Genomic DNA, 12306 nt, shown 5'->3' on the forward strand with positions numbered 1-12306 from the left:
AAAGATGATCAATTGGATTAAAAAAAAAGTATATTGAAGTCACTTGCTAGTTCTTAACTTGAAATTTTGAATTTGTTATATAAGTTTTCCCCAGGAAGAAGTGGATTTGTAAAAGTGAAAACTCAAGCTGAGGTTCAAAAAAAAATGTGATATTTGAGATGCTTCACGCGATGAAGAACACGACTGAACAGATGGGTAAGCTAACTAGGTCTGGTTCTTCTCTATCTCAGAATTGGCTTGCCTGAAACTTAGATTACATTTACTTCTGGCATATCCTGTGATGATATGAAAGGGTTCATATGGGACAGCTGTTGAGATGCAGGAGCCAGTTTCATAGCGAAACCTTGACAAGGAGGGTTGTCGTGGGTATTGGTCTTCGAAGGGAGGGAGAGGTGGAGCTGAAGGGAGAAATCGAAGGGAGGGATTTCTGATGGAGAGTCTTCAGTTGGTATCAAAATCTTTGAACGGTGTGTTTTGCTATAGACACAAAACGGTGCGCTTTATTTTCCATATCAACAGCCGTTCCCTGCGGTTACACATGCCGATTGTGTTTAGAATTTTTGTAAAATATTAAATAATTTTATTGGCAATTCTTTTGAAAAACATAGTGAGAGTGTGAATGGTACCATAAGGTTAAATTCTTTTTTTCATCATTTATTTTTCATACATTTTTTTATACTCTTAAATATTAAAACAAATTCACAAATTTATTTAAAAACACTTCTTTAACAATTAAATAAAATAATAAAATAAAATATCAATCGGTGCTACAATTTCCAAACATTAATACAAATCATACACAATGGTCCTTAACGGATTATGGGGGTGCCATTCTACCGTAAGACCATAATGACCATTGGCATCACACATTTATATTAAGTTATACTAATTAAAGAAACGTCTCGGTTATAAATGAATTTTATAAATATAAATTTATAAACTGATGTAATTTGATATGATATGTTAGATTATAAAATTATTTTTATTGTAAGATAAATCGAACGTATCACATCAAACCATTGCAGATAGTAAAATTTCTTTGTAATTGTAGCATTTTTAATTTAAAATGAATCTTCATCCATCACTTATTATTAGTTTTTATTTCAATAAATTAATTATCTTCTTCATATCTTATTAGTTCTCTAAAAAAAAAATACATATATAAAATAAAAAATAATAGAGACACAATTAGTACACAATCACATGATGGACATTTTTAGCAGGGGTTGCCAACAATACCAAGTTTTCTGTCTTATATAATAATGTTAGTATGTCTATTTATTTTACTCTCTCATTTGATTGTTCATATATTTAATTTTATTTTTTTAATAGTTAAAAAATGACTATTAATATTTTTCTTTTTTATTTTTTTTAAATGTTTAAATATATTTAAAAAATATTTGAAAGAAAAAGAAAAAAAAATATAATTTATACCAAGCGACACACAAAGTGAACACATAGAAATGACAGAGTAGCACCACACACACACATATATATCTATATATATATATAAGGCACCGCTAGAGCTCAATTTTATGGCAAGTATCATTTAAAATTGGACCCAAAATATCTATAAATATTTTGTAAAAGGAAATGAAAACCAACAACTCTTAACAAATTAAATAATATTAAATACAATCACAACCGAACATTTTATAACGTATCAACGGTGACTGGGGGCTCGGAAAGGAAACGGATTCAATCCTTTTAAGAGTCCAAACCTCTTATCTTTGGAGAGAGAAGAGAGATTCAATAAGCCCACAATCCACATTGCCCAAGCCCATGCTCTGAGAAAATCAACAATTTGGGATTTGGACTCCTAGTGGTATTGGGCCCCACGAGTAGTAAGCTTAGGAGTCCAAAAAATTTGGACAATCTGGTGCTGCTGGAAACAATTGGGCCAAGGGTCACTAGACTGAGGGCGCATAGCTTATTGATGCTGTTCTTGATGTTGTGAGAAAGCCATAAAGGTAATCATGTTGATCTCATTTCATTTTATTTTATATTATTTAATTATTATAATTATTTTAAATTTTTATATAAAATAAAATAAATAATTTATTTTTTTAATCTTAAAATAAAAATAATATTAAAAAAATATATTTTAATAATATTTTATTTAATTTTTAATTTTTATTTTAACTCATTTCATTTCATCTATAAAAACAAACGAGTCCTAAGAACTGAAATTGTCTTCATTCAAGGTATGCTTGTGATTGTACCAAGAAAAGTAATTCATTTTATATTGGAGGGATAATCTTTAAAGGAAAATGCTTAGAATATTGTTATATTTGACTTCTTTTATTCTATGGTAGGATGAGAATATTACATCATCTATATTTTGAAAGTATATAATAATTAACTTACTTCTACAGTTAAATTTTGAGAACAAAATGTTTTTTTTTTTTTTTTTTTGGAGATATCTTAAAAAAATAAACTCGAATTTGAACAATTTTAATGTATAAGTAAAGCTCGAGTAATTCACTAATAAATTAGTTTTTATTATTATTATTATTTTATATGTATATTTATTGCAGGAAAACAGAAATAAACTCGAAAGTAATTGTCGCGGGAAGAGGACAAAAGAGTTGTGATACACGAGCTGTACTGGTAAGGAGGAACAAAACCGACCAAAGTGATGGGCTTGGGCCCCTCAAGATGCGAGGGGATACAACATTCAACGACTTAAAAATTTCTGGTGGTTGGTATCTCAAGGGCCCACCCACTTTTCACAAAAGTCAGCCTCTTACATTTTGTTTGATTGCCACGTCATTCATTCCTTTAAAACCGATCGTTTTCAAGTCGCGCACCTACTTTTGGTTTCCGCAATTAATTATGTTTTTTTATTCTGGTCTCAGCGACATATTTACCTTAAATTTCGCTTATTAAATAAAGAGTAATATTATATACCGTATCATCATTTTATTTTTATTTTATTATATAAAATGTGTTATATTTATTATTATAAAATAATAAATAATTATCTAATAATAATAAATATATCACATCATATATATTAAAATAAAAATAAAATAATAATGTGATGTGTAAAATAATAATAGGCAAGATATAACGGATATATATATATATATATATATTTGTTTTAAGGCGAGATCTCAATTTGATAGCTATACTGTTGCCACTCACTCCAGCAAAAGATGGATCGAAAAGGATTGAGGCATTTGTTTTTACATTATAAGAGTAATATATTTACGGTCTTAAAATATGCAAGATATATACATTTTTTTAAAAAAAAAATTGATAAATTTGAAATCTATATAAAAAAAAAAATCATTTTTATAACAATAAATTCTATTTTTTTTAAAGAGAATGTACGAGACTTATACACTCTAACATACACGTTAAAATTATATTTAATATTACTCTTCCATTACTACTTGGGTGAAAGATAAAACCTTAATTTTCACAACCAACCAGGAAAATTGAAAGAGAGAAGAACCAAGTAAGCTTTCAGTCTGTTTTCTTTCTTCCCTTATGGATAAGTAGATGCACAAACTTCTTTTGTCTCCTGCTTGAGTGCTTGATGGAAAATGTTGAATAATTAATTATTTGTAATATTTCTTCATGAAATCCGAGCCCTTGAATCTTGATGACCAACTTTGTGAACCACACATGGCGGGCCTCTCCAGTTCAGCTTCTTGACTCGGCCATCCAAGCTAACATTTTTCGCTATCATAAATTTTTTCATCTCATCTCATCATTATAATTTTTTCAAATTTTTAAATAAAATATAAAAAATAATTCAACTTTTTTAAATTTTAAAATAAAAATTATATTCTAACAATATTTTATTCAACTTTCATCCCATCTCATTTGTGTAACCAAACGAGCCCATAATTACCTAGAGCTGCAAGAAACCCATCACGAAGAGGGCAGGAAGATTCAGTTCTAGTGTTTCAATTGCTTAAAAGTTTTCCAAGTTTTGCTTGTAGTCTCCTTTATTATGGTCTTTTTACAGCTTATATTAACCAATTCATATGGTCGTATGAGATATCTCTTGACTGTTTGATCAAGTTTCAACAGACAGTCCCAATGAATATCACATGCAGGTTGGAATTAGGAGATGAGACAGGCTTGCATAGACAACAGATGTACTAACAACACACGTGTTTACATGAGACACCAAAATGTTTAATTGCTTTCCCACGTCTTCTAGCTTCGTGCTTTGATTGGTAAGTTTAATGCAGCTGTATATAAATCAGAGAACCAAAAAAAACCACACGTCGTTCGTTCACAGCCTTTTCTTTTGATGTGATAAATTTGGGAAGTAGATGCTGGCATTGATGTCGAAAGAATCTTCGATGAAAGTCTATAAAACGATAAAAGCATGCATGTTCCACGTTTGAACCTTCAAGTCACTTTCATTATTCGGTAAAAATCATATATATAATGTTATATACAAGTTTTAAATGTATAAATTTTGTGTATTTTTTTAATAAAAAAATGAATTTTATTATAAAAAAATATAAAAAAACTTAAATTATATTGATATAGTCTAATTTTTTATAAAAGACTTATACAAGACTCAGTGCATGTAAAACTTATCTCTAAATTGGTACTCTAAACTAAATAAGCGAACAGCCTTTCAACTACCACAAGAAAAGGACAGGGCTTTGAAGCAAAGTTGTGACTAGGTTCCGAGCTTGTCTCTTTAAACTGCAATTGATCATCTTCATGTTCATTTGCATATGTGGCTAGAAATTGTCAAACTCTTTGACATCTTAGATCGATCAAACCAGAAGACTTGAATACTTAAAGAGGACAATTTGCTGTAGGACACGGCAATGAATACTTTTGCGTATGAAACTTTTACGTTTTTATATATCGAGTTACATGTTTTCAATTTTCGTAAAATTAACACTTTAGATTGACTTTAAAAAAAAAACTCGTAATTATATATTTAATATAATATTTAAAATTTTACTATACATCAGTTACTATTTATCCTTACACTCCACATCTGATAATTTTTTTTTATAGAATATAAAATATAGAGTAGTAAATAGTAACTGATGAGAATAATTATTTTATTATTTATTAAAAAACTAATGAAAAGTTGTCACGCATCATGCCATGTGATAATTTTCTATAAGTTTTATAAAAAGAAAATTAATAAAGATATATAAGTCCAAAGTTTTAAAGTTAAAGTATCAATTTTATAAAAATTAAAAACCTAATGCTGGATTTATAAAGATGTAAAAAGTCAAATGCTGATTTTATAATAAAATTAAAGATTTTCGCGCGTAAATACCTTCTTGAATTTGCTTAAAAAAGGACACACACATCCGATTTTTAATAGAATAGAATAATGCAAAAAGGACCTTCGAAGAAACCTTTGATTCTTCGAAGAGTGTTGAACGGTCAAGAAGGGCAGGTGACTGAGAGAACATGAAAAGAAAAGAGAAGGAAGAAAGTGTGGATGCATGTGTGCACGTGGAACAAGAACGCGTGGGGTCCTAAAAGGCCACACTGGTCAAAACGGTGCGTGCTGAATGGCTGAGTCAGCATAGAGATGGATAAGTAGGTCCCTCGTATCATTGGGCAACCGTATGCCCTACGTAATCTGTCCGGATGGATGAGTATGAATTATTTCCATAAATTTGGTTGGTTTAAATTTTATCAAGCAAGGATTTAGTTATAGCTAGGGCTTATTATCCTCTTATATTTTATTGAAAATGAAAAAAACGTGTTATTTCTTAAAAAATTTTAATAATTTTTCTTTCAAACGTGACATTATTAGATAAATAATTATTAATCAACCACGTCGAAAAAATGATGAAAAGAATATGGTTCATTTGCTTATAAAATATCATGCGACATCAAATTCATAGACGAGAGCAATCATCCGATGGATGCCCTTAATGGTGGATGATGGTTGAAGAGGTTCTCTTATAATATATTGTCCGAGATTATTTGATAAACATGATTTATAGACTTAGAAGAATTAAACTCATGGACCTTGTGTTTATTATAAATCGAGGGGACTTATTATTCTAAAGTGAATTATATTTAAGTCAATCATCAAGAAATAAAATTGTTCATATTAAATATTAATAGATTTTTAAAGGCTCGTAGATGAGATAAGAAAAGATAATTTTAGATGAATTGAATAAAATATTATTATTATTTTAGAATTTGAAAAAGTTAAATTATTTATTATATTTTATATCAGAGTTTGAAAAAGTTATAATAATGAGATGAGATAGATTAAGAATATTTCTATATTCAAACCTAAACCTAATCTATAACGTGTGTTTTGTATTCTTTGAATGTTTCTGACCAACAAAAAATAAAAAGAAAATACTGTTTTATTTTTGTTGTCTTGACAATCAATGGACGCGTTTGAAATACAAGGAAAAGTTTGTCAAAGAAGACGGCACCAGGAATGAAACAGCAAGTAGCCGACATATAATTGTTTTCACGTGTTGTTTCAGTATTTTGTAATGAACATCTCTGCCATTGGTTGTCCCAAATGCAGATGAGAGAAGCAAAGCCCATGCTCACAAGCTTGATCAAGAAAATCATCACTCGATCCAAAACTAGAAAAAGGAATTTTATCAAATGTGCATCCAATCAAACATAAAATTTGTGCAATCTGCATGAACATTCACCCTCTTTATCTATAAATTCCCCCAAAAGTTTACATACAGGAAAGAGCTTATGAAAATGCACTTATTCTGTGCAAACTAGCTAAAACAACCCATGGTGTAAATAAACAAGTGCAGATCAAGGTTCTCTACATACATTCATCTCAGGACTCAGTTCAGAGTCATAAGCTATAACCGCCTCCTTGTCCTTTGACAGAAGTCTATATACCTTAATCTATTCAATTTAGCAAAAAAGAAGTTTTCAACCGTTGATTTCCCTCCAAATCAGACTTGGGCCCTCCAGCAGCAATGGGGAATGAATTTGTCATTGTTGATGCTCAGGTAGGTCAAGCCAGAATTTGCATGAGTTGTTAGGGTTCTTCCCACCAACTTCATCATGGAAGAAACGTGAATGGCCTAGTTGCTTTTGGGATTAAAATATAACCCCTAGCGTCGTCCATGTGACCAATGCCGGTTTTGGTTCCCGGGCTTTACATGTGGATTTCTATGGCCAAGCCCCTGCTTAGGTAGATCATGCAACTCCATAACCTGTATCGTCCGCTGCCTCTTAGCTGTTGAACATAAATGTATTACATCCTCGTCAGATTTGTTCAAAACTCACTTGTCAAAAAAGAAAAGACTAAGAGATTCATTCAAGGCTCTCAACTCACGTTTGACAAGTGGGTACGAGATATTTCATTGATGAGTTATATTGTTTCCAAAGTTTAAGCTATTCAAAATTTCCGAAACTCCCACTTTACACCAGTGTTGACTTATTACTCCAATTCCTAATTTCAAGAGTTTACAACACCCCTCCTCAAAAGGGAAAAAACCCCATAAAAAAGAGAGAAAAAACTCAGGAAAGCCTTCTGGATGAAATTAATGTGAAGTGATTATAATGCTAAACATTGAATATCAATATTATAGTGGAAGAGTCATACCATTCTCAGCTTGTTGATAACGCTCCTGAAGTTTCCTCTTTGTAGCTTCAAGTTTCACTTGGACTGCAACCTCATCTGAACACTTGAATTTCTAGTTTCAGAAGAAATAGTGATCAGAAAGATCTCAAAACTACAAAATTTAAAACTGCAAGAGATTCTTACTTACATCCTGCTGACCAGTCACTGGCCTCTTCTGGATAGTAACCTTATCAGATTTTAGCTTGGACTTTGTCTCATCACTGACCATTTGCTCTGTACTTATTTTGGGAGGTCTTCCAGGCCCATAATCAGTGTTTGAAGGCTTATTTGGCTTCAGGACGACTTCCTGTTTCTTCACTTGATGACTCTTGTTGTCCTTGGCCAGCACATTTGCTACATTGGGTGTCTGCTGTTTCCGCTTTGTATTATTTTGACACTCTTGCATTGGTTTTCTTCCATAATCACGATTCTTGCTGAATTCCCCACTGTTTCGAGGATCTGAAACAACAAGGGCACACATCATGAAACTAAGAACTGAGGAATTAAAATTAAGAAGCAAATAGCAAAAGCTATTTAAGATAAGCAGAAGATATTGCAAATTAAACTCACTTCCATCATCATCCATGCCATCAAAGAACTTTGCATAGTGAAGTTATTGGACACCCAAAGAAGCAAACTCCAGTCAGTTCCATAAACAATACGCTAGAGGAATCTACACTTTTCCCAATGACTTTCAACAAATGTGAAAAAGGATGCGTACCTGTGAGAGCTCTATTGAAGTGGGTTGAGTAGCAAAGAAAAGTCCATCCAGAGGAGGAGATGGAAGACCCTCATATTCGTCGACAACAGACGGATTTACAGAATCCGGGGTACCTCCCGAACCTACTAATTCATGAGTATAATCAGTTTCCAAAACTAAATAAAGAAATAACAGCAGATACATCTCAAGTTATAATAAAATATAGGGAAACAAATTCATACCCGACACAGCTCCAATACCCTCGACAGCTGGAGCTGTAGCACTGACCCATTCATCTACCATGTCTTTCCAACCACTGCAAGCCACAAAATCAAGATAAAATATATCGTTAAGACTCATTATAAATAACCTGAGACAATTAAAGAACCAATATAACATGTGTGGGCTAAGAACCATCCAACAGTCGTGTGGACAAAGCAAATTGGACACAGGTTTAGGAAATCCATCCCGACAAAAAGGGCAGTTTACCAGAGGGTGGTTAAGTTACGTGTACAACCACGAGAGTGCACGACAACTACAAAAAAATGACAAAAATGGATGACGGCAATCAAACTGGAAATGGTATCATACGTCATCCTTAATTAATGACACGAATATACGAATGGTAAAAAGCTCGCTCCAATTGGCAATGGTAAGCTGTACTTAATTAAGCATATGGTGTGCTTGTATTAGAAAAATCAACATCTGGCATTTTAGTATACCCCAAAGAAAACACACAGATTCAATGCCAAAAAGCAATGATTGAACTTGATCTTTCAATCATTCCAACAAACATAAAAGGCAGGTGAGCTGCAGTTAGCCAGAAAAAAGGATTTCATACTCGATAAGAGTCCGTGCAAGGTGACGAATCTGCTTTGATGCATGCTTCCGAAGCCTATTGACAGCCTTTCCTATCTCAGTTGCCTGACAAGGAAAAACTTTGTCAACCCAATACTCATCCAAATCTTTTTGAAAACATGAGGAACCAAAGAACAACTGTTGCTGCCCAAACAAGTGGCAAATTAATCCAATGACTAAAGGAAAGATTCAAATCAAACCTTCAGAGTATCCATGGTCAGAGCCATCAACTGAAGCCTCCTCAACGATTCAAACAAGATTGAATCAGACTGTCGCAACATTAACAAAAGCACCACAAATCAGACATCAGAAAACTCAACAACTTTACCGACTCTCATCATACCGGCCAAACAAACAGCAAAATTGTATATAAAAATAAATACTCAAAACCCATTTCAAAGATCCATAAAACTGCAGGGTGAGTAGTCTAAAGTCTAATTCACCATCAACAAAGTTTACAAGACCCCCAGCTCCTTTGCCACGCTAAAATTAAAAAATTGGACCAAAATACATGAGTGCTAAAAACAGATAAACATACTACTTCAATTGAATTGTCGAAGACAAATACCTCTTCTTCACTGCTATAAAGAATCTCTTTGATCCTCAAGACCTCACCAACAATCCGAGACTCTTCCTCGATCTCATCAGTCAATGCCTCAGCTTCTCCATAGCTGTAAGTGCTAACCTGGTTCATGTTCATCTCTCCTTGATCATCTCTACTGCTATTCACCTTGCTCTCCTTGCTAGCCCCAGCCTCAAAAGCACACCCATCTCTACCAAACCCGCTATTCTTACAATTTCCATCATCATCATCTTCCTTTTCTTCTTCACTACCGGGCACCGCCAACTCGACCCGGTCGCAACCCGAACACCGCGTCAATCTGCACGAGAAAAGCCTCTCGGCGATTCGATCTCTCCGCAACCTGAACTCCTTGGGGCAATCCGAAGACGCCACCATGATCGCATGGTCGATTATGTCGAAAATGTCAGAATTCGCAGTCCGAAAGTAATTCCTCCAGTATTCCAAGGACCCGGGTTTCTTCGCCATGATTTAACTCGGGGAATTCTAGATCAAAAACCGGATTTCAGCAAATACACAAGATCAGGATCCAATTTTCATGTTGTTCCGATGATACCCAGAAAACAATTTCAACTTTAAGACAGCGCCTAGATATCAGGCAATGACTTCCGGTTGATTTCGAGTACTATGCAGAAATGGGAGGAATAAAAAAAAAAAAAAGATAACTTTGGAGTTTTGATAGCCCTCCAGGGTTCAGAAACCGATTTTTGTTTTCTTCTAAAATTTCTTTCGAAGATTGTGGATTCCACCGATAATGTTGACAAAAAATTATGGTGGTTCTTTGATTGACAAAATGAATTAGGTAAAGGTGGGATTTAGATCAACAGCATCACAATCATCAACAGCTATAAAAACTAACCAATAACCTACAGAAACAAATAACGTGGTTTCTGTTGGTATGAGCCCGAACTTTCCCGGAAAATCTCCGGGATTATCTCCAGAAGAAGAGAAAAAGACGCTTGTCGAGGGCAACAACACAGAGAGAGAGAAAAGTGAGAGGGAGGGAGGGAGGGGGTGGTTCAGGTAACAAAAATGGAATATTACGGACTCTCAAATCTCCCTCTCCGCTTGCTTCTTCTCACAAAATACTAGGTGCTGCTGCAAATACAGCCAAAGATTATTTTCCTTTCAGAAAACTAAAAACTAATATCACCGCTTTCCACTATTAATAAATAAACAAATTAACTATTATCGTTTATTTTAGTTAGTTTGTTAATTAATTAGAAATATTGGGAAACAAAAAAAAAAAGTAATTTCGGAGGTTTAAGGTTAGGGTATGGGAGGGGCGGAGTTACGTACTTACGTTGGGTTGTCGGACACGCAGTTGAGTTGTGTCTTAGGACTTAAATTAGCAAGGAAAGGGAAATGCTTCACCTGGCGCGTGAATTGCTATCGTGACGGGACGGTGATGGAGTGGGATAGTGCGGTTGGTCATTCTGGTGACACGTCGGATTTGTCAGGTGGCTTTATGGTGAGAGCGCCGACTTTGAGGGACGGGTGCGAATGTTGGAGTGGGACCCGTCATTTCACGCTACTGCGTTGCTGCGTGGTGGGTAATCCTCGTGCATTTCACGCTGCTGTCCTCCTGGATTTACCTCCGGAAGCCACTTTGAAAAATTTTAAGAACTAGACGGAGTTGGACACTTGTGACCTCGATTAAAGAGAGAGAAACTTATGTATTATATTAAATTATAATATATTTATAAACTTATATTTATTAATATATTTATAAACTTATTTATAAAATTATAATATTTTGACATTTATGACATTTCACAGAAGTCATGTTTAAACATTTATTTTTAAAGATTTACATATAAGTTGATGTACTGATACACATCAGATTTAGAATGCATTTGAATATTAAACTGAATTGAATTGAGATGATAAAATATTGTTAGAATATTATTTTTTATTATTATTATTTTAAAATTTAAAAAAATTGAATTGTTTATTATATTTTATATCATAATTTGAAAAAGTTGTAATGATGAGATGAGATGAGATTAACTTCCTTTCCAAACGAAACCTTAATATTAGATATGTAAATAGAGATTTATAAATAAATTATTTGTTATTTTTATAGCTCGGGCTTACATTTCTCGACATTCAATAATTCAAGTTTTAACCACTTGTGTGTTTACAATAATTATGTTAACGATGTATTTTGTACACCCGTCTATGGGCTCAATAATCCTACACACAAGCAACGTAAGGGCTTGGTAGGTAATTAAACATTTTCAATGCCTAAGTCAATTCTCTTAACGACAGAAAGGATTGTTCAATGTAATAGTGCATGAGCCTTGATTTTTTATCTAAGATTAAGCTTTTATACTTCCTATCGAGGTGGGCCCCATTTCATGTGTCAAGGGCGTTCGTCTCCTGTATAGGGCATTACGTCATCACGTTTAATGCAGCATGGTTCTCCTAGGTCAAGTTCTTTGTGACAGGTGGATGAGTAAAATCACTATCTGAGCATTTTGTTAGGAATAGTGCCTCTCACCAGATTTCCTGTTTACGTTCTGTATATGCACATTTAATGTGGAGTGGCATCCTTGCAAGTCATTTGGATAGGACTGCGTTAGATCAAGCGTTATCTCA

The 12306-nt window shown here is 33.5% G+C and overlaps 1 protein-coding gene across 1 annotated transcript; it reads right to left on the bottom strand.

Annotated features, from left to right (window-relative positions):
- Positions 1-6596: 6596 nt before the first annotated feature.
- Positions 6597-10826, bottom strand: LOC109015183 (probable mediator of RNA polymerase II transcription subunit 26b). The gene is made up of 10 exons (XM_035689712.1): positions 10565-10826; positions 9694-10191; positions 9326-9394; positions 9109-9191; positions 8510-8583; positions 8289-8410; positions 8138-8165; positions 7716-8026; positions 7550-7640; positions 6597-7180 (listed from the first exon to the last, which is right to left on the bottom strand). Exons 2-10 carry the CDS (start codon positions 10171-10173, stop codon positions 7056-7058), a joined length of 1383 nt encoding a protein of 460 aa, XP_035545605.1. The 5' UTR covers positions 10174-10191; positions 10565-10826; the 3' UTR covers positions 6597-7055.
- Between the last annotated feature and the right edge of the window lie 1480 nt (positions 10827-12306).

The sequence above is a fragment of the Juglans regia genome, chromosome 4 (assembly GCF_001411555.2).
Source record: "Juglans regia cultivar Chandler chromosome 4, Walnut 2.0, whole genome shotgun sequence".
NCBI lineage: Eukaryota > Viridiplantae > Streptophyta > Magnoliopsida > Fagales > Juglandaceae > Juglans > Juglans regia.

Excerpts from the sequence above, each read along its gene's own strand:
- LOC109015183 (XM_035689712.1), bottom strand. The coding sequence starts at position 10,173 with ATGGCGAAGAAACCCGGGTCCTTGGAATACTGGAGGAATTACTTTCGG. Across the intron at positions 8,411-8,509 it reads GGGTATTGGAGCTGTGTCGG|GTTCGGGAGGTACCCCGGAT; the intron begins GTATGAATTTGT and ends ATGAATTAGTAG. Across the intron at positions 7,641-7,715 it reads CAGTGACTGGTCAGCAGGAT|AAATTCAAGTGTTCAGATGA; the intron begins GTAAGTAAGAAT and ends TTCTGAAACTAG.